General features: G+C 35.8%; 2 protein-coding genes across 3 annotated transcripts in view; one reads left to right on the top strand and one right to left on the bottom strand.

Annotated features, from left to right (window-relative positions):
• Positions 1-249, bottom strand: part of GALK2 (galactokinase 2) — a 163,130-nt gene extending 162,881 nt beyond the window's left edge. Inside the window, exon 1 of the mRNA XM_008016647.3 lies at positions 6-249. Within this exon, the coding sequence (XP_008014838.2) occupies positions 6-25 (20 nt within the window). The 5' untranslated portion in view covers positions 26-249. The remainder of the gene's footprint in view (positions 1-5) is intronic.
• A 22-nt stretch (positions 250-271) lies between these two features.
• COPS2 (COP9 signalosome subunit 2) overlaps positions 272-26,602 on the top strand; it is a 31,513-nt gene continuing 5,182 nt past the window's right edge. Inside the window, exons 1-10 of one of the 2 annotated variants that reach the window (XM_008016644.3) lie at positions 272-497; positions 12,582-12,695; positions 13,358-13,435; positions 17,835-17,960; positions 20,042-20,131; positions 20,253-20,330; positions 22,961-23,135; positions 23,366-23,544; positions 23,667-23,719; positions 26,426-26,523. In XM_008016644.3, coding sequence (XP_008014835.1) covers positions 444-497; positions 12,582-12,695; positions 13,358-13,435; positions 17,835-17,960; positions 20,042-20,131; positions 20,253-20,330; positions 22,961-23,135; positions 23,366-23,544; positions 23,667-23,719; positions 26,426-26,523 — 1,045 coding nt within the window. In that variant the 5' untranslated portion in view covers positions 272-443. Of the gene's footprint in view, positions 498-6,545; positions 6,706-12,581; positions 12,696-13,357; positions 13,436-17,834; positions 17,961-20,041; positions 20,132-20,252; positions 20,331-22,960; positions 23,136-23,365; positions 23,545-23,666; positions 23,720-26,425; positions 26,524-26,602 lie in introns of those variants that run through there. The other variant, XM_073012156.1, reaches the window with a different exon arrangement.

Here is a 26,602-nt window from a genome sequence, read left to right as displayed (position 1 = left end):
AATACCTGTCATATAGGACGGGCATGTCAGCCTTTTCTCCGCGAAAGGCTTCTGAGCCTAAGCTGTCTCTTACTTTCACCGGAATGAGACGCTTCCGGAGTCCCAAGCAAGGGAAGAGACTGCTCCCTCACCCAGGAGGTTGGAAACTGCTCGCTACGAGCGCAGTTTCTGACGCCCTTTGGCTGAGACCCGCAGCACCTGACAAAGTCTCAGTTGCTAAGTTTAGTTGCTAAGGCACCAACCGCTTCGGAGGAAAAGGGGGGTGGTGCAGTCTCTTTTGGAGTCGTAGCGAATCATCTAGAGGTCGAGATAATTGGTTCCGGCAGGAAACAGCTCCTCTAAGAGGGACGGGAAGGCGGAAAGAAGCTGAGACTGACGCCTCTGAGCCGCGGAGGATTGTGGGAGGAGGTTGTCTCCAATTTCTCCTCCCCCTCCCGGCCAAGATGTCTGACATGGAGGATGATTTCATGTGCGATGATGAGGAGGACTACGACCTGGTGAGGCGCAGGGAATGGAACTCTAGGGGTGGAGATGTGTCTAGTTTTCGGGTTCCGGTCTGGACCGGCCGCGGCCTCTCCCCGTAGAGCTGTGCCGTTTCCAGCCTCTCTCAGTGCAGTGACAGGACTGGTTTACCTCCTCCCCGTTCCCGCACCGGGCCCGGGCCCTGCTTCTCCAGCATGGGGGAAGGGAGGTCAAAGCAGGCAGCGAAGAGGGTCCCGGGCCTTGCGCTCCGAATCTGAGCGCCTCTTCGGTTTACACGGATGCCCCGGCCCCAGGCGTTCGGTCTCTGTGCCTCATGCCTCCCCACGGCGCGAGCCGCCTCGGTGACCATGCTGCGGTGTAGGCCCTGGCTTTGCGCTTTTGGGCCCAGCGTTTGGGCCCCCACTTCTTCACACTTGAACTGAGCGTTCAAATGTGCGAAATGCTAGGAGAAGTCTGAAAACTGGGGGGTCCTTACTGCTCCCAGGCCTGACCGCGAAACGCAACTTGTGAGTCTCCTGGAGACGTAGCTTAAATAGTCTTGTCCAGGGCCAGTTTTGGTCCGAGGTAAGTGTGTAATGGAGAGTTCAGAGCAAGGATAACTGAAAAAAAGGTAGTTGAACTACTTTTTCAGTTCTTTATAAAGAAAAGCTGGGGAGGAGGTTTTGCATGTGGTGTTTTTGGGGGACGGGTGTAAGGTAATTGAACCCATAGCTTTTCCCTTAGAAATTTTCCAGTATACAAAGTTTAAAACAGCAACAGCATAGAAATAAAAGAATTTATCTGACTGAATGGAGATTTTTAAAGATTCAGAGCTTCATTTATTAATGGATTTACAAGTTTGAATAACGTTTGCTGTTCAAAAACATCGTGTGGAAACTCTGAAAATTATCTTGACCCAGAATTCACGTCAACTTTGCTTTTTTTATTTTGGGGGTATTTCATATGGTTCTTTTATGGTGATGCTGCATTATCATAAAGTTACAAAATAGATGTTTTGGGACGTCTGACTCATTTTAAGTGCCAGAGATTGTCAAAATATTAATACATTGTTTTGAATTAGTCTATAACTTCCTGTGTGTTTTCAGTTTTTTGCATTTTAAAAATAAGGCACACTTTGCAAAAGGGAGAACGGAAATTCTCGCTGTTATCTGAAAGTCATAGTAGAGATTTTTATAATTTTTAAAGTTAAATGTGGTTTCGCTAATAGTTATGGTCTCTACCTTACATTTTAGTTTGTGCAAGCCAGCTGTAGGCAGTGACTTCAGTTCATTAATATGTATCTATCCATTTTTACTTATTACCTGTTTATTCATATTACAGGTGTTTTGTTATTATCAAAATGTTTCTTTTAAATGTGCTTGTGTTTTTTTCATTGGTTCATAGTATTTTGTACATATTTATGGGGGGTTTTGTTACATGCACAGGATATGTAATGATCAAGTCGGTATTTAGTATATCCATCACCTTGTGTTTTTATCACTTCTGTGTCTTGGGAATATTTAAAGTCATCTCTTCTAGATATTTTGAAATATAAAATACGTTTTAACCATAGTCACCCTCCCCCGCTATCAAACATTAGAACTTATTCCTTCTATCTAACTGTTGGTTTGTACACATTAACCAATTTCTCTTACTTCCCCACTCCTCTTTCCCCCCACACCCTTCCTATCATTCTACTCTCTACCACCATGAAATCAACTTCTTTTGCTCCCACATCTAAGTGAGAACATGTGATAATTGTCTTTCTGCGCCTGGCTTATTTCACTTAACCTAAATCTCCAGATCCACGTTGCTGCAAATTGACAGAATTTCATTCTTTTTTATAGCCAAATAATATTCCATTATGTATATATACCACATTTTCTTCATCCATTTATCCATTGCTGGACACTTAGATTGATTCCCTGTCTTTGCTGTTATGAGTAATGCTGCAGTGAACATGGAGTGCAGGTATCCCTTTAATAGACCTATTTTCTTTCCTTTGGATAAACCCAGGAGTGGATTGCAGGATCTTATGGTAGTTCTACTTCTAGTTTTTGAGAAATCTCCATAATGGCTATACTAATTTACATCTCCATCAACGGTGTAGAAGAGTTCTGTTTTCTCCACTTTCTTGCCAGCATTCTATTATTTTTGGTCTTTTTGATGAATAACCATTCTAATTGTGGTTTTGATTTGCATTTCTTTGATGGTAGTGATATTGAGCTTTTTTTTTTTTCATGTATATGTCGGCCACTTGTATGTCTTCTTTATTTATTTACTCATGTGTATATTTTTAGAGATGGGATTTTGCTGTGTTACCCAGGCTGGGCCCAAACTCCTGGGCCCAACCAATCATCCCGCCTCAGCCTCTTAAGTAGCTGAGACTACTGGCACTTGCCACTGTGCCCAGCTGTATGTCATCTCTTAAGAAATTGCATTTGTATTATTAGTTTGTGTTTGTAGATGTTTCTGCTTATCTCCTTCCTAAACAATAGTCTGTTGGATACATAACTTATTAGCGCTGTGATTAAGTTGATCATCTTTGAGAATGTAATATAGTAATAGCAGTGAGAATCTTTTTGTCTCATGAAGTACCCGATTAACTTTTGCAAGATTTTTTATTAAACATACGATGTTTTAACTTGGCCATGTTTTCCCAGCCTTTTAGGGCCTACACTACATGAGCAGTATAATGAAGTTGAATATATAATTGCTTTAACTTTTTTTTTTGAAACGGTGTCTCACTCTGCTGCCCAGGCTAGAGAACAGTGGCACAATCTCAGCTCACTGCAACCTCTGCCTCCCAGGTTCAAGCAATTCTCCTGCCTCAGCCTCCTTAGTAGCTGAGATTACAGGCGCCTGCCACTATACCCGGCTAATTTTTTGTGTTTTTATTAGAGGCGGGGTTTTACCATGTTGGTCAGGCTGGTCTCGAACTCCTGACCTCAAATGATCTGCCCCCCCCCCCCCCGCCCCCGCCCCTGCCTTCCAAAGTGCTGGGATTACAGGTGTTAGTCACCACAACCAGCTGTGTCTTAACTTTTTTATGTCTTACAGTAAGATTTTGCACTATTACATAATAAAATGAAATGTTGGAGTTTTCTTTTGGGTTTTTTTTTTTCTTCCCCTAGCTTTCTATTAAATAACTCTTCCTCCACGATCTGTCTCTCATCAGGTGTCTAATTGTAAAATTATTTATGATTAATTTACTAACAGTTAAAACTTTTGGTGGCATAAAATTTGTTTAGTAATTTTTCATTTCCTTAAATCATATATTTAAAAAAAAAAAGATTAATGAAGGAGATTACCATTTCCTGCTTACCTTTTGCCAAAAGAGTTTTTCTTTTTTAAAAATACTTATTTTGTCTGGGATTTTTTTTTTTTTCTGTTTATTAGTATTTTTAAAAATCTGCAGAATTGACTTGCTTTCTCAAGATTTATTTTTATAAAATATGTATTTTTTTTTGGAAAATTGATTATCACCTCGTTTTAGTTGAAGTGTTAACTGAGAGCCATGCGTATTGCTGACCACAGTGATACTCAGCATATCTTTATTGGTCGTCCATTGATATATTTTAACACCCTAAATCACTTTGTTCTTCCCCAATCTGGTAGAAATAGGTAGTTAGGATACCACCTGAAAAATTAACTCTGTTTCTAAAACTGTACTGTTTTCACCCAATAGAGTAAATAATGATTTCTGCCCAAGAAGGCTCTAAAATAAAACAAACTTTTTTTTTTTTTTTTTAAAGAAAGAAGAAATGAATGTAAAAGAAATTCAACATAGATGTATGGTCATGTATTTTCTAAGATCTGTTTGATTTTTAGAGGCAGAAGCAGGCATTTCTAAACATAGTAATCTGTGGTAGGCGATGGTGCTAATAAATTACATTTAATGCAGTGCTAATTTTACAGGTTTATAGATTATTTGGTGATCCATGATACTAAATAGTAAGCATAGTGCCATTCATTAAGTAGTTAAGGCCATTGATAAGCTGTTTTAATTCCACAGTCCAATCGTTCTACCATGAAACTTCTAATAATCTTTTTAGAAAGGATTTAAGACAAATTGACTTTATACCAAAAATTATTCTTCAGTAAGTCCTGTTATATGTAGGGTATTATATATTTGAATATATATATATGTTTTTTTGAGGTGAAGTTGTGCTCTGTTGCCCAGGCTGGAGTGCAGTGGCATGATCTCGGCTCACTGCAACCTCTGCCTCCCGGGTTCAAGTGATTCTCTTGCTTCAGCCTCCTGAATAGCTGGGACCACAGGTGCCCGCCACCATGCCCAGCTAATTTTTATATTTTAGTAGAAACAGGGTTTCACTATGTTGGCCAGGCCGGTCTCGAACTCCTGACCTCAGGTGATCGACATTCCTCGCCCTCCCAAAGTGCTGAGATTACAGGCGTGAGCCACCATGCCCAGCCTGTATTTGGATATAATTATTTAAATGTATTACAAGGAAAACATTGTCTAAAAGTTAGAATAATTCCACTTGGTTAAATATATGACCAGCTGTGAGCCTCATTATATTCCCCTAGTCAAGCTCATAGTTGGGATTAGGGAATAAATGTTTCCTAGTATTGTTTTTCTTGTCTTAATATATAGCAGTTTTATTTATTTTTTTAACTTTTAGGTTCAAGGGTACGTGTGCAGGTTAGTTATATAGATAAGCTCTTATTACAAGAGTTTATTATACAGATTATTTCATCACCCAGGTACTAAGCCAAGTACCCAATAGTTATTTTTTCTGCTCCTCTCCCTCCTCCCACCCTTCACCCTCAAGTAGGCCCTGGTGTCTGTTCCCTTCTTTGTGTTAATGAATTCTCATCATTTAGTTCCCACTTGTAACAGAGAACATGCAGTATTTGGTTTTCTGTTCCTGCATTAGTTTGCTAGGAGTAATGGCCTCCAGCTCCACCCATGTTCCCATTATTTTTTATGGTATAGCAGTTTTAATGCTCTGCATTTTTACTACTTTTTCTTTTTTGTATGTGTAGTGGGGAGGAAAATGAATCTTAGCTACAGGATCTCTTATAGACTCTCATATTTGTCACCCTTTTAATAAGATCAGTAGAAAGATGGTGGTCAATTGCCAGTGCTATGTACATAGTGAACATGTATCCAGTATAAATGTTAAGTTCCAGAAATGTCAAAGACAGTATAATCCATATTATCCCAATTTTGTTAGGTGGGAAAAATATAGAAAAATGTCTGGAAATATCAATGGTTTTAATTTTTTTTTTTTTTTTTTTTTTTTTTTTTTTAGACAGAGTCTTACTCTGTTGCCCAGGCTAGAGTGCAGTGGTGCAGTTCTCTGCCTCAGCCTTCCAAATGACTGGGATTACAGGCGCAAGCCACTACGCCTGGCTGATTTTTGTATTTTTAGTAGGGACGGGTTTCACCTTGTTGGCCAGGTTGGTCTCGAACTCCCGACCTCAGATGATCCACCCACCTCAGCCTCCCAAAGTGTTGGGATTACAGGTGTGAGCCATCGTGCCCATCTGGTTTTAATTTTTTTTAATTTGTTTTTGTCTGGCAGACTTTTCACAGGGAACCTATATTGCTTTTGTTACTGGGGGTGGGCAGGTTGCAGGGTGTAAATGATGAGCAAAAATGTTACTTTAGAGGCCAGAGAGTGACTCTATCACTCTTTTTAAAATAAATAATACATGCACATGGTTCAAAACCAGAAAATATAAAAATATGTGCATCAAAGTTTTTTCCTGCATTCTGTTCTTCATCTGTCTGGTTCCCATTCTCGGTAGATAACCAAATACAGATTCTTATTCATCCTCTCTTTTTTTTTATTTTTTTAACATTGATATAGCATATTATAAATCTTGCTCTGTGCTTTTTAATTTATCTGAGAGATTATTCTGTATTAAGTATGCAAGGCGCTTACTTTTTTTATGGCTGCATTGATTGTATGGATGTACCATCCTTTATTTAAACAGTTCTGTATTGATAAGAATTTGGCCTGTTTTCAATATTTTGAAAAAACAATGTGCAGCTTATTTTTAAAAAATAAGCTAGCCAGATTTTTTCCTTTTTGTAGATGTAGTTGAAAATTAAGAGTCAGGTTTGATAAATAAGTTGAGCCATTAAATTGTATGCTGCTGTTTCAGAATACAAACACACGACTCTGGTGAAGTTGGTTTTCTTGAGGATTTCAGAAGCATTACTTGTTGTAATCCATGTCAGTATCATTGGAATTTTACTGCACCTTAAAGGTACTACTTCGAAGAAAAATATTGATTTGGAACTTAAATTGGCAACTTTTCAAAAAGGCCTGTTGTATTACCTCATTAGTGTACCTTGTATAATGAAATTGGAGAGGTTCAAACAAGGATAGCTAAAACAATGGGAGACAACTTTTACATGCTAAGAATAAAATAAAGTTATATACATTTAAGTAATAATAAACTTAATGATTATTTAATAAGCATAAATAAATTCAATAAAAAATAAACTTAAGACTTCACTGGCAACTTAAATCTGTAAACTACAACTATCCAACAAAGTGAATTTGTACTTGTACATTATATCCCGAAATGAACATATGGACCTTAGTGAGAATTAGAAACTTCCTACAGGGTTCAACCCCCAAATTTGACACAAGAGGAACTAAAGCATAGAGAATGAGTGATTACCTAAATTTACAGGACAAATTGGTGGGAGAGTCAGAACTAGAGCCCAGGTTTTATAGTAGCTCTTTTAGGATGCTAAAACACAAATGTGACTTTATGATAGCTCTACTTGGGAAATATAATTTGAACACTGAAAATTTAGGACAACTTTTTTTTTTTTTTTAAACAGTTTAGCTCTTGTTGCCCGCGCTGGAGCGCAGTGTCACTATCTTGGCTCACCGCAACCTCTGCCTCCCGGGTTCAAGCGATACTCCTACCTCAGCCTCCTGAGTAGCTGAGATTACAGGCACGCGCCCCCATGCCCGGCTAATTTTTTTTGTATTTTTAGTAGAGACAGGGTTTCTCCATGTTGGTCAGGCTTGTCTTGAACTCCAGACCTCAGGTGATCCACCCCCGCTTAGCCTCCCAAAGTGCTGGGATTACAGGCGTTAGCTATCGTGCCCAGCAGACAGTTGTTTTGTTTTGTTTTGTTTTGTTTTTTTAATTCTAACTTCATAGTTAACAAATCAGCACCCATTAACTTGTGTGAATTTTTTTAAATGGATAACTTTTATCAGTAGCTAAACCATAAATGGCTACCTAGGATTCGAATCATGTCTGGTTTTTAAGGATAATGAAACACTGCCCACACCTCTTAGTGTGCCCAGCATCTGGTCAGCTGTTAGACAAGGCTCGGAAAGCATTGTTAATGGTAAGTGTTGTTTTCCTCAAGTACATTTCTTAGGACTTCTATTGGCAATAGATACAAGAGTAAGTAAATGAACTATGGAACTGATCCTGTTCAGCAGTAGCTACATACCTGATACAGTCAAAATTGACCCTGGCTGCTGTGTGTTGTGTTATTTTGGAATGTTTACCCATCTTTTAATTAACCAAACACTAAGCCTTTTGTGATATCCCAGGCTGTCGGAATACACAGATGAATAAGAAAGTTCCTGCTTCTGAGAAGTTCACAATTTGGCCTGTTTTAACATACAGAGCTCTATGGTAGAGAGATGCATGTCATATGGAAGCATGACGAAGAAAAAAAATTTAGTTTGCTAAGAAGAGTGATGCTAAGATGAGTTAATGAACACATTTCCCAGCAGTATTAGGGCAGGGAAGTATCTTAGGAGAAAAGCAGAAAGGTTGTTAGGAGGGAAAATGGTTTAGAATTCTAGCAAAAAGAGCAGTTTATGCCAAAGCAGAGATTTAAAATTGTGTGATATGTTTGAGAAAGAGTAGATTTTGGTTGTGTGGATGGATCACAAATTGCTTGGGGGAATTATCAGGACATGAGTAGGTTGAAACTATTATTGACCTTTAGGGGTTTTTTTTATTTTTAATCCTTTTCCAACTGTTCTTGTAAAACAAGTGCTTGTTTATTTTTCATATATTAAACTCTTCATTTGTTTTTAAAGCATTCTTTATATACTAATTAAAATTTCACTTTCTCTTCTGTTAAAAAAACATTTAAACTTTTACAAATTATTATCTCTTTTTCATTTGACGTAACTATTTCAGTTTAGCAATACTTACTCAATACTTCTAGATTTCCTATTCTGAGTGATGGCATCATGTGTTACCAAGCCTTTGATAGTCATTATGGATCACTTTATTTTCCTTTATCTTGTGCCCATATGGGCACTTTTATTTTACCTCCCTAACATTGTTTAACATCTTCTGTGTTTATTCCATCATTTATTGTGTCCCCTGCCTTTTCTCCTCATTCTACTTCTTGGGATCAGGCCTTCACAGCTCCTGGCCAGACTTAAGATTATACAATGGACTACCTCATTGCTACCAGAGTACTCTTCCAGAAACACAAATCTGATTATTTCCTTGTAAAATCTTTTAGAGGCTCTTTATTGAATCTAATCTCCTTGCAAGATTTCTGTTGTCCTCTTCCTCTGTTCAATACCAGTTCATCTTTCATCAACCCTTTACATAACATCCTGTGCTTCAGCCCAAACTGTTCATACTGTTTCAAGCTTCCTTGCATTTACAGATTAATTGCTTTATTTCAGCTGCCCATCCCCATTGCTGGCGATTCCTATTCATACTTCTGTACCTGACTCGGGTATCTTTTTCCTTCCTCTCACTCAGAAGTAGTTGATTACTCCTTTTATACCTGACTCGGGTATCTTTTTCCTTCCTCTCACTCAGAAGTAGTTGATTACTCCTTTTATACCTGACTCGGGTATCTTTTTCCTTCCTCTAACTCAGAAGTAGTTGATTACTCCTTTTTGAGATGCCAGTGGACTTAGTATGTGTGTCTATTATTTATTATATTATATTACAGTTTTGTTTGCATATCTCTTCCTTAATAGACCATGAGTACCTTGAGGGGAAGAGTTGTTAATTTGAATTTGTGTGAGCAATAATTAATTGCTGGCATGTTTTAAAGATCATGATTGTTGAGTATAAATAGTAGAAGCACCTAAACAATAGAATTTTTCTTCCAAAGACTTCAAAACATTAGTTTGAAAAATTATGCCTGTGTAATAACTGAAGAATAATTTGCAGTAGTGCACAGCTTGTGATAATTGATGCAGTGGGGTGCAAATGATGGATTAGTGATGTCATGATGGCTGGTTCAAGCCATACGAACATGGCATTGCAGATCATAACAAGGGACTGCCTATTTGTAGTCTATCAGTAGAATATCAGTTGTGCCAATTCTCATGTTTTTTTATATTGTAGCAGTAACATTTGTTTTAAGAGTTGAATTGCAATTATGCAAGAACATTATACATGCCATTTCTTAATCCATATGATATGAAAAACCAAAAGAATATAGTCACAAAATGTAGAGGGCTGAATCAAATCTTGTCTCAGTCATTGTTTTGTTTTGTTTTTTGTTTTTTGTTTTTTGGAGTTGTAACATCTGAAGTTTAGAAATCTCTATCTGAAATCTACCAGGTCCCAGAAGTTACAGGTAACTAGTCTTATTATAAGTATTCCATGATTGAATGACAAGACACTGTGTGAGAAATGACAGGAAATGTCAAGGATCCTGTTTTTAACAGTGTTATAATTGGTTCAGTAATTTCTAGATAATTGAAGTTAATCTCTTCCCTTTCTAAAATACTGTTTCTCATTTGCTAGGAAGCTCCAAAACACTAGTCCTACTGTTGTCATGTATACTGTTCAGCTTCTACTTTCCTCTTCTCAAAACCTGACCTAATTGTTTTTTCTAATTTGTTTTGAGCCAAGAAACCAAAAATAAATGGACTCTGAATTTTTACTTTGTGATCAACATAAATCAGGAATACTTTTCATTTTACTTCCAGGTTCAAGGCTGCATTCTGAAGGTTTAGGTTGCAAAAAAAAAAATAATTCTCTGGTTCAGCGAGCTATTCCTCTATCTTTTTCAACAGTGTTAAGTGAAGTTTTTATTTTAGTTATTGTATGATAAATCATATATGGTAAATCCATTTGTATTTGTTCCAACTTAATAAAACAATTAGAAAAGAGCTGATTTCCAAAAGCATAGAGTGGGTTTTATAGCTGTGATTCTTTACTCCAAGTCTTCCCTAAAGATACTTAGGCTGAGATCTGAAATGATATGCAGTAGTTAACCAGATGAAGAGAGGTAGAGGTAGAGGTGGAAAGAAACAGGAATAACACATAGAAGTGGGAGAATTTGGCACTTGTTAAGGCCATTGAGTTAAGGCCAGGATGGCTGCAGCAAAGTGAATGAGGGAGAATTTGATAGGATATAAGGCTGGACGCTGGAGTCAACTTTTGATTATTTCGCTCTGGGTTTTAAGAGGAATGGGAACCATTTTTGAGGAGAGGAATAAGATAATTTATATTTTGTGAGAATTATTTCACCTGCTTAACCATGAGGATATTAGAACTTAAAAAGGAGAATGAGAAGGCTGTTAAAGTTTGTGGAGAGATGAAAGTAGTTGGGTAGGGTAGGGTGGTAGCAAGCAGGGGGTTTGGGAGTGGATAGATTTGAGGTTTATTTTGAAGGTAGAGTCAATAAGGACTTTTATGTTCCAACAAATAGTTGCCTTCCATTGTTTATGTTGTTACTACATGTACTATTCTCTTTATCCTCTCTCGTTTTGTCTAGCGGGCAAACTTCCATTTATCTTTCAAAACCCAGCTTTGAAGCCATCACTGTCACAGCATCATTCTGTGTATGGTTGGCTTGTTCATTCTTTACTAATTTCTCTTTTTTTAGCTTGATCAGTTTCTTTGTTGTCAAGCCTAGATTACAAAGGTTAAGAAGTAAATGAGTAATTATGAAACTTACTACCTAGTTTCATCAAGTGATTTTCATATGTTAAACACAACGGAATTCCAGGTCTTAAATCTGTAAGACTGACAGACTCATGTCTTCACACGAGGAAGGAATTATCCTCCAGAGGGCGCACATTACAAAGCCACTCTTGATTACTGAAAAATTCATCTTGTGTTAATGTATTTTTGAGCTTTCGAATAACTTATACACAGCATACCTTTCTTCTCTCCTATGCTTTTATGAGACTGTAACATAATTTTTCATAAATATCTCATAAAGAAATTTGTTACCTGTATTTGGATTTAGAAATAACTATAAAACTATTCTTGTCTTTTTGTGTTTGTTTCCAGGTACTATTCTTAATTTGATATAAACTTGCCCTTTGTAATGACTTATAGCTGAGAAGGAAATAATCTTTATCTTATGACTCATAAGATAATGATTTCCATTACACCAATCCATGTGTATTTTGTAATCCTCGTTATTAGACTGAATGTCCTGGAACTGTGTAAAACTCTTGTTTACGCTACAAAATAGTTGTTTTATTCCAGTTTTCCCTTCTGCCTCGTTTTTTTCCACTAAGAATTGAACTCATGTAATGGAAAGTGTCATAAAATTATATAAATCCATTTTGTTTTATTTATTTTGATTTGTTATAAAGCTGATTAACATTAGTATAAACAGCTGTTCTATAGTGCACATAAAGCAAATATTCTTATTAACATAATTATATTTAGTGCTAGATGACTTTGCCATGTGTAGATTACCATCCTAGCTAGTTTTAAACCATGTTACAATAAGGAAATTTAGACTTGGGGAATAGAAAAAATTATAGAACCAAAGATTAATAGTTAGAACACATCTACATTAGGTTTCCCTCAGATTTCATGACCAATGAAATGACCAATGTAGCTTAACCACTACAGAATTGGGGTCATTAACCAATATTAGGTTTTTGCTTTCTTCTTTTATGTTGATTCTGTAGAAATTTTAACTTTCATCTGGAAGAAAGAAATGATTATATTCTGTTATACACCCTCTTCCTTTCTTCAACCCCTGGTTTTATATAACTGTTGAATATCAGTGGCATTTTATGTATGTATTCAAGGTTGTTTTGTTTTGTAAAAATACGTGGTCTTTCTGTCTTAACAGCATTCACTTTTTACATTGCTATGTGTGGGGGTTTTTTTTTTTTTCTTTTAATATTTCTTTCTTTCCAACACAGGAATACTCTGAAGATAGTAACTCCGAGCCAAATGTGGATTTGGAAAATCAGTACTATAATTCCAAAGCATTAAAAGAAGATGACCCAAAAGCAGCGTTAAGCAGTTTCCAAAAGGTTTATATTCTTTTCCGTTTGATTCTGTGTGTTAATTTTTTTTAATGATATACTAGAACAAATAAGTCCAGGTGATTTTATCTCAGAAATGTGTTTTGAATACTTAATTATCCTATCAGTTAGCAGTAGGCAGCACAAGCAAATGTTTCAAAAGGGTTATCCTGATGTTTTTTCCAATCAAGCTGTCTATGGAGCAGGGCCATTGTCCTGAAAAGCTAGAATGGTTCTGGCAGAAGAACCACCAACATGGTTGGTCAATAGGTATTATCACTGCAGTCTTGTTTCTTTTAGGGGTGAATCACACAGTTGAGGTTTCGTTATTATAAATAGCTTGATTTCTTGACTTACTGTTACACTTACGGATTATTTTTACCATAGGTTGATTATTCGGGGGAAAAAATATTTCAGGAACTGTATAGTAATCAAGAAGTAGCTCTTAATTTTCCTGATGAAGGAACTTTAAGCTTGCTTAGCCTTATGTAAGCATCTTACAACTTGTTTTTTTTAGAGACTTAAAAATGACATTGAGAAATGGTGGTATCCTTGGGGAAATGTTTTTTATGTATATAGTATAAAATTAATTCAATACTTACACATTGGACATCATTAGAAAATAATATGTTAATATTAAGATAAACTAAAAATTTCTTCCTCTTTTTTAGGTTTTGGAACTTGAAGGTGAAAAAGGAGAATGGGGATTTAAAGCACTGAAACAAATGATTAAGATTAACTTCAAGTTGGTAAGATTTGTTTTGAGGGGAATTAAACTAATGAAATAAATTTTTTAGGTAAAAACCTCATTACAACAAAGTACTATTGTATCTTCTTTTCTTAAGTACTACTTTGGGTGTGTTTTTATATTTAGTCTACTTTGCAGTTAGAGCTATAGTAAATACTAAGTTAAAAAAAGAAGATTCTTCATAGGATACAGGAGTTTTCTATTTAAGAAAACTTATTCTTTTAGATGCATTTACAGTATTGGGCTGCTTTTTTTCCCCCCATTCTGTCACCCAGACTGAAGTACAGTGGTGCGATCTTGGTTCACTGCAACCTCTGCCTCCTGAGTTCAAGCGATTCTCCTGCCTCAGCCTCCTGAGTAGCTGGGACTACAGGCGTGTGCCACCATGCTCAGCTGGTTTTTTGTATTTTTAGTAGAGATGGGGTTTCACCATGTTAAGCAGGATGGTCTCGATCTCCTGACCTCGGGATCTGCCCGCCTCGGCCTCCGAAAGTGCTGGGATTACAGGCATGAGCCACCATTATTAATAGATTGACTTTTCCACAAAGGATTAGTGTTTACTTTGGAGTTTTAAAATTCTCCTGTGTATTATAAAGGGTTTCTCTTCCATTGACTAAGGCCAAAACATTAGCATTATGCTTATCTCTTCTCATTGTCTCTTACCCCACAAATAATCCATTGGCAAATCCACGTGGCTTCATATCCAGTATGACTGCTACTTACCGTTTCTACGTCTACTACTCTGGTCCAAGGCACCGTGATTTCTTACCTGAATTATTGCGATAGCCTCTTAACTGGTCTCCTTACTTTCATCATTACCCTGCTACAGTTCTCCACAAGTAGCAGAGTGATCCTTTTAAAATGTAAGTCAGATTGTGCCATTCTTTTGCTCCATATCTTCTAGTGGTCCCCATCTCCCTCAGTAAAATCCAGAACTCTTACCATGACCTACAAGTCCCTATGTAAGCTCATCCTTTGCTGCTGTTTTATTTGCTCCGTCACTGGCCTTCTTGCTGTTCCTGAAGTCATCCCAAGCACAATCCTGTGTAAAGATTTGTACCTGCTGTTTCTTCTGCCTCAGAAGCTCTTTGTTGTAACCATACAGGTTTTTTCTTCATTTGATTCAGGTGTCTGCTCAAATGGCACCGCTTATCAGGATGGCCTTCCCATGACCACCCGATATAAAATAACATTCTTCCCATCATCACTTAAATTTCTTCTTTGCTCTTTTTCTTCTTTGCATATGTCACCATGTGATCTATTATTTTTTGCCCCTCTTCACACCACCCCTCCCCCCAAGTAAGTTGTAAGCTCCATGAGAGCAGAACTTTGTTTTATCTGTTGTTATATTCTTAGAACCTATAATGGTTATAAGATGATAGGACTAGGTACAAACATGAATCTTAGATCACTAAAGGAGAAGAAGAACTTTTAAGAGAAAGATAAAGTTGAAGCTCAGATTAGCAGGGAGTGAAGCAGTTGGAAGGTTCAGAAACTATGGCAAATAGAAGAATAGCTGATATGTTGCCACTTTCCTTTTCCCCTATTTTTGTATTTCCCATATGATATGTTTCCTGTTCCTCCCCATTAGCTTCTCTATCCTATCTGACTAGTACTTGTTTCCAGGTAACATCTATTAATCTTGTACCTCCTCTTTTTGAGGTATTCACTCTGGTATCGTTTATCTCACCTTTAATAGGAGGGGCAGTCCATGGCATCTCCTACAGAAGCTGTTCACAAAATGTTTTTGTTCATTTTTTCCCCAAAATATATCAGAATAATTGAAAACACGTTAAATGTTATTAAGTATATTGTATATTGCATTTAAATCTAGTTAAAGAATGAAAATTATCTGCATTATATTTACCCTTTCTACTCCTACTGCTCTGATACTCTCAAAACATTTCTATGTTGCCCAGAGCCCCTGTGCTTTCTTTCCATTTTTTGTTTGCAAGAATATTAAACACAAACATTTACTGTATTCAGATTAATAACTTAGAAGGCTGTGGAAGAAGCACCAAGCGTTTCAAGGAACAGAAATTTGTGATTAAGCAATCATAGTGACATTAAGGGCTGAATGTTTAACTCGTAGGTTCTGTGATTTGAGATAATACCAAGAGTCCCTATAGAAATTCGCTATTTTAATGTACTAGCAGTGGTTTCGTTTTGTATCCATTTGAACACTGTGTTACCCTTAAGACTTGGTTTTGCCATTTTACCTTGAGCAGAGTGGGTAGGAAGGAAGGGAGAGGGTTTTTTGCATTTAATGTTATTTTGTCTACCTTATCTACGTTTTGTTTGCTGTAGCAGCATCTGTGAATAAGTTATGGTTCACAAGAGTGATTTCAGCTTCTGTACCTGCCCCTCATTTTCTGATTGGACTCAGAGTAGGACCTATGTTGTGTGTAGTGATTTTAGATAGTAAAAAGTTGGAAGAGTTTACTATCAACTGCTCTGGGACCAATTTACCTACTCTTCCTTCAGTCTTTAATTATAATGTAATTGTTTTTTGAATGAACTATAAATTAACATAAGGAGATAAATTCAAAACTGCAACTTTTTTTTTTTTGAGATGAAGTCTTACTCTATTGCTCAGGCTGGAGTGCAGTGGTGCAATCTTGGTTCACTGCATCACTGCAACCTCTGCCTCCCAGGCTCAAGCTATCCTCCTGCCTCAGCCTCCAAGTAACTGGGACTGCAGGCGCATGCCACCACACCTGACTAATTTTTGTTTTTTTTGTAAAGACGAGGTTTCACCATGTTGCTCAGCCTGGACTTAAGCGATGCTCGTAGCCTCTCAAAGTGCTGGGATTACAGGAGAGAGCCACCAAGCCCAACCAAAAACTGTAACTTTTTGCAAAACTCCTATTTCAGTGCCAAGGTACAGCTTCAAAGTTAGGATAGTCGTATTTCTCTGATTTCCCTTTTGCTACAAGATATGTACTGTAATGTGGATTTAGCAGCTCACTGACAGGATGTTACCTATCATTTACCCCCACATGAAACTTGGAAACAAAAATGGTTATATATCTATATATATTTCCATAGTTCTATCCTTTTTTTTTGTCTCATCCACCTCTACTGTTTTCTTTATTGTAATTCAGTTCTTGCTTAGAAGGTTTCAGGGATTGTTCTCAAGTTTTCTAGTTCTTCATGCTGTGCCTCCGGGCAGAATATATTGTCATAGGCAAGATAATTACAACATTATTAGTTTATTCCTCACCCTAATAAATACATATGTTTAATTAGTCAAGGAAAGGAGCATTTGTATCTGCCAGTGCTTCATGTCTTTGATTAAAAAAAATAGAATAGAACTCAGGAAAAAAAGAGATTAATAGCAGTTGCAGATTGTGAGGATTGTGGATGCAGGTTATAAGGTTAGACTCATAAATTGACTTACAGGATATACTTAGGACTGGTAAACCTCTCCCAGAATAAGTCTCAGTACGCCTTTATTTTTTAGACCATTCTTGTTTCCTGGAACAACATCAATAGTACAAATACAAGGAATAACAACATTAACTGTATCTACTGTTGAGTAGAACCTTAGATGGGGAGACTTTTCTTGATATGAAATTAGTATTGATGCTTGAAAAGATTGTTTAATTTCACATTTTCATATATAGCCAGCCAGTTATAGGGAGAAAAGAAACAAGTAACTCTTACTGCAGAGCTTCCTGAGGAAGGGATAAAATTACAGGGGAGAATATAGCTAATAACCTGTATAGCAGGTACCCAAGGCATTTGAAAACTTGGATTTTGGTCGAGTGCAGTAGCTGACACCTGTAATCCCAGCACTTTGTGAGGCCGAGGTGGGCAGATCACCTGAGATTGGGAGTTCAAGACCAGCCTGACCAATATGGAGAAACCCTGTCCCTACTAAAAAACAAATAATAATAATACAAAATTAGCCGGGTGTGGTGGCACATGCCTGTAATCCCAGCTACTCGGGAGGCTGAGGCAGGAGAATCGCTTGAACCTGGGAGGCGGAGGTTGTGGCGAGCCAAGATCGTGCCATTGCACTCCAGCCTGGACAACAAAAGTGAAACTCTGTCTCAAAAAAAAAAGAAAAAACTTGGATTTTATTTGTGTGTTTTGGCTTATGAATATTTTAGTAGGTTTATGTTGTACAATGACAACTTCTGAAATTTGGAAAATTTAACAGTTGTACTTGTTTTATAAGCTAACTTTATACATTTGGTTTGAGTAATCTAGTCATTTCAAATTTAAGATAATGTTTATAATGTTCCTGTCATACATAGTTCCTCTTTTACAAAACTATATTAGGAACTATATGAACTACATTTCATTATGTAGTAGTGTATTCTATAACCTTAATCATGTGTACATATTTTAGTACCTAAATTTGCATCTGATAATTCATTTTTCTTTTCTTACAGACAAACTTTCCAGAAATGATGAATAGATATAAACAGCTATTGACCTATATTCGGAGTGCAGTCACAAGAAATTATTCTGAAAAATCCATTAATTCTATTCTTGATTATATCTCTACTTCTAAACAGGTTAGACTCAATTTTCCCCTCTTAGCACTGTCAGTATGTTTATTATTTATAGTAAGGGCTTTGTTCTTTACAAATGAAAAGACCTAGAACTTCTATTTAAGTAGTTATGCTAGTTATTAGTGTGCTTTAAAAATGATAAGTACTATTTTCCTGGTTATATTACTGATTATATAAAAGGTAATAACTCCAGCTTGATCTCTTTAAATAATTGCTTCAGATACTAAAATCTGTAAACAACTTTTCAGACTTTTGTTAGACTCCTATACAGTTGCTACCACGGGTCCTTCTAGTGAATTCCATTAGCACTTCAGCTAGCCATTCCGAGGTGTTAAATACACTGAATCACAGGTTATTTGTATGGATTTGGATATATTAAAATCTTTGAGAAGTGCCTGTGCTCTTATCAGTTAGTGTTTGGCATTACTCAACAGGTGCTCAGTAAATGCTTCTGCAAAGGATGGGTGGATAATGAAAGAAGAGCTACTGATGAAAGAAACTAAAGAAGGTATTGGGAGTGATAGTGCTTTCATTATGAGTCTAGATTTTGGTTGTTAAGAAAACCAATGATTGTTTTATATATTTTTTTGCAAGATAATTTTTAATTGGGTCATTTGGTCTTATCCTTGTAAGCAGTATAGTCCTCAGTTTTAGTTTTTCATCCTCGTACTCTGTGATATTTGGGTACAAGATATAGTCTCTATATCATTTAGTATTTCTTAGAATATTTGATTTTTTTGTACTCATGATCAAAGAATGTTCAGATCAAAATCAGCCTCATTTAATGTCTTTTCTACTAAATGTCATTTTTTTCAGGCAGTTTCTATTCTTTATATTTAAATTTTATGTAATGCAAATAGAGGAAGGTAAACTTACATGTTTTGTTAGAATATTAACACTTAACGACACTAATTCTAGAGTTAAGTTATATATTGTGGAGCTTTCCTAAAGTGGGGAAATGTTTTCCAACTCTTAAAAACGAGTGTCATCAAAACATATTTGGTACACTGTTTATAAATACTATGCCAGTAATTGGAGCAAGGAGAGGGAATCGAGTGATTTTGAAACTTCAGGACTGCATGCTCTGTGTGCTGTTATATGTAAGGTTTTTGTCTTTTGAAAGTAACAACAGATACTGGGTGGGCGGTACTCAGTTCTATTCAATATGCCATCAGTAGTCATGCATAAATACATGGTGTTTTCTGAAAATGTGAAATTTTCCTGCTCTTACAGTCGTCTTCTTGATCCAGTTAAGCAGAGAATTAGATATTCAAACAAAGGCAAAGCCAGAAGTAGGGAAAGAGGGTGGGCAGGGGAACTTAACAAGATGTAAAACAAATAATGATTTCCATGAAAAAATGCCACACAGATTGGTGAATTGGTGGTGATTAGACATAGCTAAAATTATACTAGACTTTTCTTTCCACACACCTCCATGGTTTACCAGTGACTTAAAAGCTATGCAGTTGAGTTACTTAGACACATTTATAGAAGAATTTTGAGGGAAGGAGCTTATTTGTTTCTTCACCAGCATGCTTAGTGTTTGCCACATTGTAGGCTCCAGATAAGGGTTGAGTGAATAAGATATACACTGTTAATAACAATGCAACTAGTTCTATGTACATTTCGTTTACTGCTGTTAATATGAAATGAGTAGCTGATCTGAGTGGAGTGGTATTTACAGCTAATTGAGCACAACCAGTTACAGATTACTTTGTTCCTTCTCCACTCCTCTGCTTCATTTGACTAGCTTTTTAAAAAGTAAAATAAAATACAGAATGAATTATTAGTTTGGGAAGGACAAACGTATACTATTACAGCATGAGAACTTACCGCAGTATGTTTATATGGGGAAATATTTTCTGGGTTTTATAAAACAACCGATCATGGCACTTGTAAATTTGGTCTGTATTTTGCTTCAGTTTGTTAATTTTTTGGACTGTAGAAGACATTCAGTAAGATACAGATAGTGTATCTTATGTGTATTAAAGTTCAAAGATGCACTTTTAGTTTGTTCAAATTAACTTTATTAACAGGTACAAATTTGCTGTTTACAATTATAGAATTCTGATTTTTTATGTCAGATGGATTTACTGCAGGAATTCTATGAAACAACACTGGAAGCTTTGAAAGATGCTAAGAATGATAGACTGTGGTTTAAGACAAACACAAAGGTAACAATTATAATTACTTACACTTTTCTTTTGAAAAGTGGGTGGGTGTTTTTAATAAAGTCTCCTGAAGATACACATCTTCTGTTGAAATCTTGATTTTAATAAGTTTGCTTTCTTGCAGCTTGGAAAATTGTATTTAGAACGAGAGGAATATGGAAAGCTTCAAAAAATTTTACGCCAGTTACATCAGTCCTGCCAGGTAGCTTTCCCTTATTTTTTTCTGAATATTTCTTCATAATAAAAGTATAATGAATAATTGTATTCAAAATATTGTTTAGGGATGTTTTTGTTTAAGCATTATCCCAAAAATAAAATTTAGAAAATAAGTTATAAAATTACCTTTTTTTTTTCTTTTTTTTTTGAGAGAGGGTCTAGCTCTGTCACCCAGGCTGGAGAGTGTAGTGGCGCAATCTTGGCTCACTGCAACCTCTGCCTGCTGGGCTGAAGCAGTCTTCCCACCTCAGCCTCCTAAGTAGCTGGGACTACAAGCGCACACCACCATGCCCAGCTAACTTTTTGTATTTTTTTGTAGAGGTGGGGTTTTGCCGTGTTGCCCAGGCTGGTCTTGAACTCCTGAGCTCACGCGATCCACCCACCTCGGCCACCCAAAGTACTGGGATTACAAGCGTGAGCCACCATGCCTGGCCCCTCAATCTTTATTCTTTGTGTAATGAGGTACCAAGTATCAATAAACAAACAGGCCTGTTGTAATACTTGACTATTATATTGATATGTAGTTATATACCCTATGAAAACAGAGCCAGGATATTATAAGCATGTGTAATAAAGATATTTTTATATTCCGATTTATATGAATCCTAGCAGCATTGTCCAACAGAACTTTAAGTGATACTGAGAATGTTCTATATCTTTTGTCCAATATGGTAGCACCAGCTATGTGTAGCTATCAAGCATTTGAAGTACGGCTAGTGTGACAGGTACTGAGTTCTTTATTTTCTGTAATTAATTACTTTAAATTTGAAAAGCCATATGGTCAGGACAGAATGGCTCTATAACTTTTTAACCAGGCTTTCATTTTATATTCCCTGTTTTGTCTTAACCAAATACATCATTTCATACTAGTTTAAATTGAATGTGGAAATACTGCTTTAAGTATTTTTAAACTCTTCCAGTGCCGTGTACTATTTTTTTTCCAACCCCTCCCCACCCCCGCCACCATGTAGTATTTAAATGATATATGTGTCATTTCTGTGAATGGGAGAAATGATCAAGAGACTGTTCTAAATGAATCACCTGCAGATACTCAATAGTTTTGTAAAGCGGATTAGTCACTTAGGAATTATTTCTTGTCTACACATTGTTAGGATGCTTTAGTCTGATTCATAACCAACTGGAGGTTCAGTTCCCTGTGAAATGGAAATGTTGGAGCAGCCATCTCTGAATGATGGAGGGTCTTTCAGTATGTATATAAGGAATTTGAGAAAATCCTTTGAAGAAGTTTTGCTTTAAGAACGTAAGAAAAATGCTATCAGGATGGTAAATAGCATTATATTACTTAGTACTTTGGTGGAAGTATGTTCAGGGAAAGATGAAGGATACTCTAGATATATAAATTGTTTTGTATATTGTATCTTTTACTCTGGTTATGATTCATTAGTAAATAATTAAACAATTTTAAGTTTGAAGACCCAATAAACAATAAATTTTGGCTTAGTGTATGTCAGTGTGAGATATTTATGAATATCTTACTGCTGATCATATTGCTATTTTTCATGGCCCACATTTCGTGGGCTGTTGGTCAACTTTAAAGGCATGCTCAAATGTCAGCACCTTTTTGTGATTCGTGTGACGTCCTCCAGGAAAGTTAGTCCCCGTTTCATTCTCCTGGGCACTTGGTTTATGCTTCACCTAGTCATTGTCATTTATATTGTAATTTATCTACTGACAGATTAATCTTCTACTAGAGTGTGAACTTTTTGAGACCAAGAACCTTGGGATTTTTAACTTTGTATTTCCCGATGATAGACCCAGCGCCTGGCATGTGGAAGGGACTTAGGAAGGGCTTTTTACTTGAATAAGTGGTTCTAAAGCAGTTGTGAAGATTTGGGGAAGACAATAATAAATCTCCTAGATAAAAACATAAACATTAAAACATTTCATACATACAGCAGTCCCCCCACCCCTTATCCACAGTTTGCGTTCCTCAATTTCAGTTTCGTGTGGTCAGCTTATTTCCTGTGGTCTGAAAATAAGATATGTTGAGAGAGAGAGAGATCACATTCACATAACTTTTATTGCAGTATATTATTATGTGTTCTATTTTATGATCAGTTCTTGTTAATGTCTTACTGTACTTGATTTATAAATTAAACTTAATCATAGGTATGTATGTACAGTAAGTTTTCACTTAACGTTGTTAATAGGTTCTTAGAAACTGTGATTTAATGTTGTTTTGTTCAACACCACATTGATGAGGGGAAAAAATGATTTCATCGTACATTGTTTTGCTTAAGGCCATGGTTTCCAAGAACCTATCGACAGTGTTGAATGAGGACTTACTATATAGGAAAAAACATAGTACTATACATAGTTTCAGACATCCACTGGAGGTCTTAGAATAAGGAAGGACTACTGTACAAAAAACCTTTGGCTACTTTTTCCTTATCTAATAACTAAAAAGTGGAAAGGATGTGTTAGTTTCTTTTTGGCCATTACAAGTGGTATTCTTAGTACTGTAACTTCCAATTAAAATTTGTGTTGCCTTTTCACATGGAAATAGTATTATAAATGTAAGATTTCCAGGCTAATGCAAGTAAGAATTACTGTCTGAATTCTATCTTGTCTAAAGTTAAGTATTTGCTTTCCTAGACCGATGATGGAGAAGATGATCTGAAAAAAGGTACACAGTTATTAGAAATATATGCTTTGGAAATTCAAATGTACACAGCACAGAAAAATAACAAAAAACTTAAAGCACTCTATGAACAATCACTTCACATCAAGTCTGCCATCCCTCATCCACTGATTATGGGAGTTATCAGAGGCAAGTTTGGTTTGGAGAGGGTGGGCAGTGGCATGGGGAGATATCAAAGTGTTTAATTAAACTCTTGCTTTTTAGAACTTCAGTGTATACCTTGAGGCCAGTACTCTTCAAGTTATAGAATTTAAAAACTGAGAGGCACTGAAATAGTTTTCATTTGGCCTTTATGAGGTGGTCAATCTTGTTATTACAGAATGAAAATGTCCTATTTTCTCGTGTCTTATTCTTCACAGAATGTGGTGGTAAAATGCACTTGAGAGAAGGTGAATTTGAAAAGGCACACACTGATTTTTTTGAAGCCTTCAAGAATTATGATGAATCTGGAAGTCCAAGACGAACCACTTGCTTAAAATATTTGGTCTTAGCAAATATGCTTATGAAATCGGGAATAAATCCATTTGACTCACAGGAGGTACGTATGTTTTAATTGTTAATTTCTCTTATCAGCTATCTGGAAATAAATGTTATTTCTTTTTTAAAAATGTTATTTCTTTGTACATATACTTAGTTAATTTTTTTCTTTACTATGTTTAGGCCAAGCCGTACAAAAATGATCCAGAAATTTTAGCAATGACGAATTTAGTAAGGTAAGATTTTATATTTCAGTTAAGGTAAATTTCCTTAAAGCAGTTCATAAAGGAGCGAAAGATAAAACTTTTCAGAACTCAGTTGATATTCAACATTTGCCCTTTTGTATTTTCTTAGAAAAGTTAGTAGAATTTTTATTTTCTGAAGTTATTTACATGCTATTTTCTGTAGCCACAAGATTTTATAAAGTATCTACTACTTAGTTTTCCTATTATCTGTGTGTGTGTGTGTGTCTGTCTGCGCACACACACATGCACCTGCGTCTTTCAGTGGAAAATTGATTGTGGATGTCTTAAAATGTTATTTCACAATGGTACTGCCTATACCTCTCTTAATCCAAAATGAAATTATGAACTAGTCCAAGATGAGTCAAGAATTTTCAGTAAGACAAGACAGCATAAGCATATTTCTTTACTCATATATTTTCTCAATGACAAGATGGAAGTATTTTTAAAAATGTTTACAATGGATAATTTTCTGAGGTGGAGTGTGGGGTGGCAGAAGGGTCGTACTGGTAAGAAACCCAAGATTTATTGAATGATTCGTAATGATGGTTAACCACTGAAGAACCTACCATAGTCAATTAATACTCAACAAAATTATGGAAGATAAGACCAAACAAAAAACCTAGAAGAAAAGGCCCATTTTTGCAAAAGGAATTAGTGAGTAAGAGAAACTTTCCTCCAGGCATAGAATAAATGGAACCCAGGGTTTTTGTGGGTTTTATTCATTAAAAAAGTATAAGAAATTTACCAAGTTTCTTCAGGTCTTTTATTTTAAGTTGTACAGCTGAGTTTTACCACAGCTGGAAAAATGTAGTTAGGGACATGAAGCAGGGCTTTTTTTTTTTTTTCCAGATTTATGTAAATAATGTAGGTGACCAGAAGTTCTATTTATAGTACTTTTTCATTGAACAGAAAATACTATTAGACTGCAAATTATGGGTCACCTACATATAAATTGTATGTACTTGGAGAAAATAACTTATTTCATGATATTAAAGTTCCTGTGTAAAATGTCCTCATTTAACTTTTAAACCTTAATTTTGGCTGCAAAAAAAAAATAAAAGGGTTTTTTTTAGAGGGACTAAGAACAGTTGGGAATTAAAAACCTAAGTTACCACATTAAATCAGTTTCTTTATTGTTTACTAGTTTATTTTAATTTGGTTGTTGAATTAGTTTACTTTTAATTATGATGCTTTTAATAAAGATGAAGAAAACTTCATCTTTATTTCAGGTAGTTTATTTCATTCACATTTGGTCACATTAACTAAGAACCAAAGTTGTTTATAATGTTAAATTGCTGAGCATCAATTTAGAAAGAAATATTGAGGAAAAGCTTTACCCTAGACATTTATATTTTATATAAATTAAATTGGCTAAGTACGTTAAAATTGGTTAAAGGACTGATTTATCAGAACTTTATCTGACTTACATCAGAATATATAATGATATTTATATATTTATTATATCCAACTACTCCAGTGAAGCCACTGTATTGGAACTCAAAACTTATTTTAATGGTAAATTTTGACCCACATGATGTGACCCATGGTGTCCCACAATTTTTATAAGATGTTTTTTTTAAAAACCCCGCTTAAGAAATGGAAGAATGTCTTACAGTTAAAATACGTATGTATACAAATATAAATGTTTATGCAAGTGTTTTCAATGCTTGAATATGTCCTCCTATATAGTATATTACAGCAGTGTATTTGGGGTGGGTAAGAAAGTAATGCTTCCTAATTTTATCTTCCTAGTCAGTTGCCAGGAGACTAGAGGAAAATAATTCCTGTTGAAGCACTTGAATCACCTGCCCCTAACATGAAGTTACATTGGGACCCAACAGATGGAAGCACTAGCAGAGGGCGTGCAGAATAGCTGATGATACATATAAAGCAGACAGTGGTGCCATATCCAGAAGGTTGGATTCTTCCTTCTCAGCACCTTTAGCAATCCCCATAGAGCTTTACAGAATTATTTCAAGAGGAGATACTAGATACCTCAGAGAATTATGACTATAAATCAGCCTTTGGCCTTCTGCAACAGAGGATTCCATCACTCTTGACTTTATGTGTACACCTAGTTGGCACTAATTATCTGCCACTGATGTCTCTGCTTTATAGCTCAGTGGGATTTTAAGGTTAGAGAGATTTGAGAAATGTTCCTTTTGAAAATTTTGACAGTTGCTGGTAGCTTTCTAGAATATAAAAGTTAGGAAGCTGCATTTTCTGAATAACCTACACAGAGGATATACTTTCTTATTTGAAAGACACGGCTATACCCGTTCATGTAGTAGTGTACATGAAACCCAGTTCCTTTCATTATGAACAATTAGGAATTAAATGCACAATTTCATTTGGAAACATCAAACATTAAATAGTCGTTAAATGTTTTATTGCCAACTTTTAACAAAAGTAAGATATTGAAGTGATTTTAATTAACTATGTATGAATATAGTATATAACCCCAAAAGAAGATTTATTTAATCTATCTTTTAAAAAACCAAAAGCATGAAAAGGAAATTTATATTTTTTTGGCAGAAGGATATGTGTGCTTGTTTAACTCTGATTTCCATGACAGAAAGTATAACATTATTTAGATTTTTGCATATGAAAATTGAGAAACAGGCTCTTTGAATTATCTGATTTAATACATAACTTCTTCATGTTTGACATAATTTACACTTTTTGTTTTTCTATTAGTGCCTATCAGAATAATGACATCACTGAATTTGAAAAGATTCTAAAAACAAATCACAGCAACATCATGGATGATCCTTTCATAAGAGAACACATCGAAGGTATGTTCTTTCTGCCAGCTGGATTCTATTACTTTCTTTGCCATTGTCAAACAAATGCTTCTTAATGAAGCTGCATGGC

The sequence above is a fragment of the Chlorocebus sabaeus genome, chromosome 26 (genome assembly GCF_047675955.1).
Source record: "Chlorocebus sabaeus isolate Y175 chromosome 26, mChlSab1.0.hap1, whole genome shotgun sequence".
In the NCBI taxonomy this organism is placed as follows: domain Eukaryota; kingdom Metazoa; phylum Chordata; class Mammalia; order Primates; family Cercopithecidae; genus Chlorocebus; species Chlorocebus sabaeus.
The sequence above is the reverse complement of the archived record's forward strand: the minus strand, read 5'-3'. Positions and strand labels throughout refer to the sequence as shown.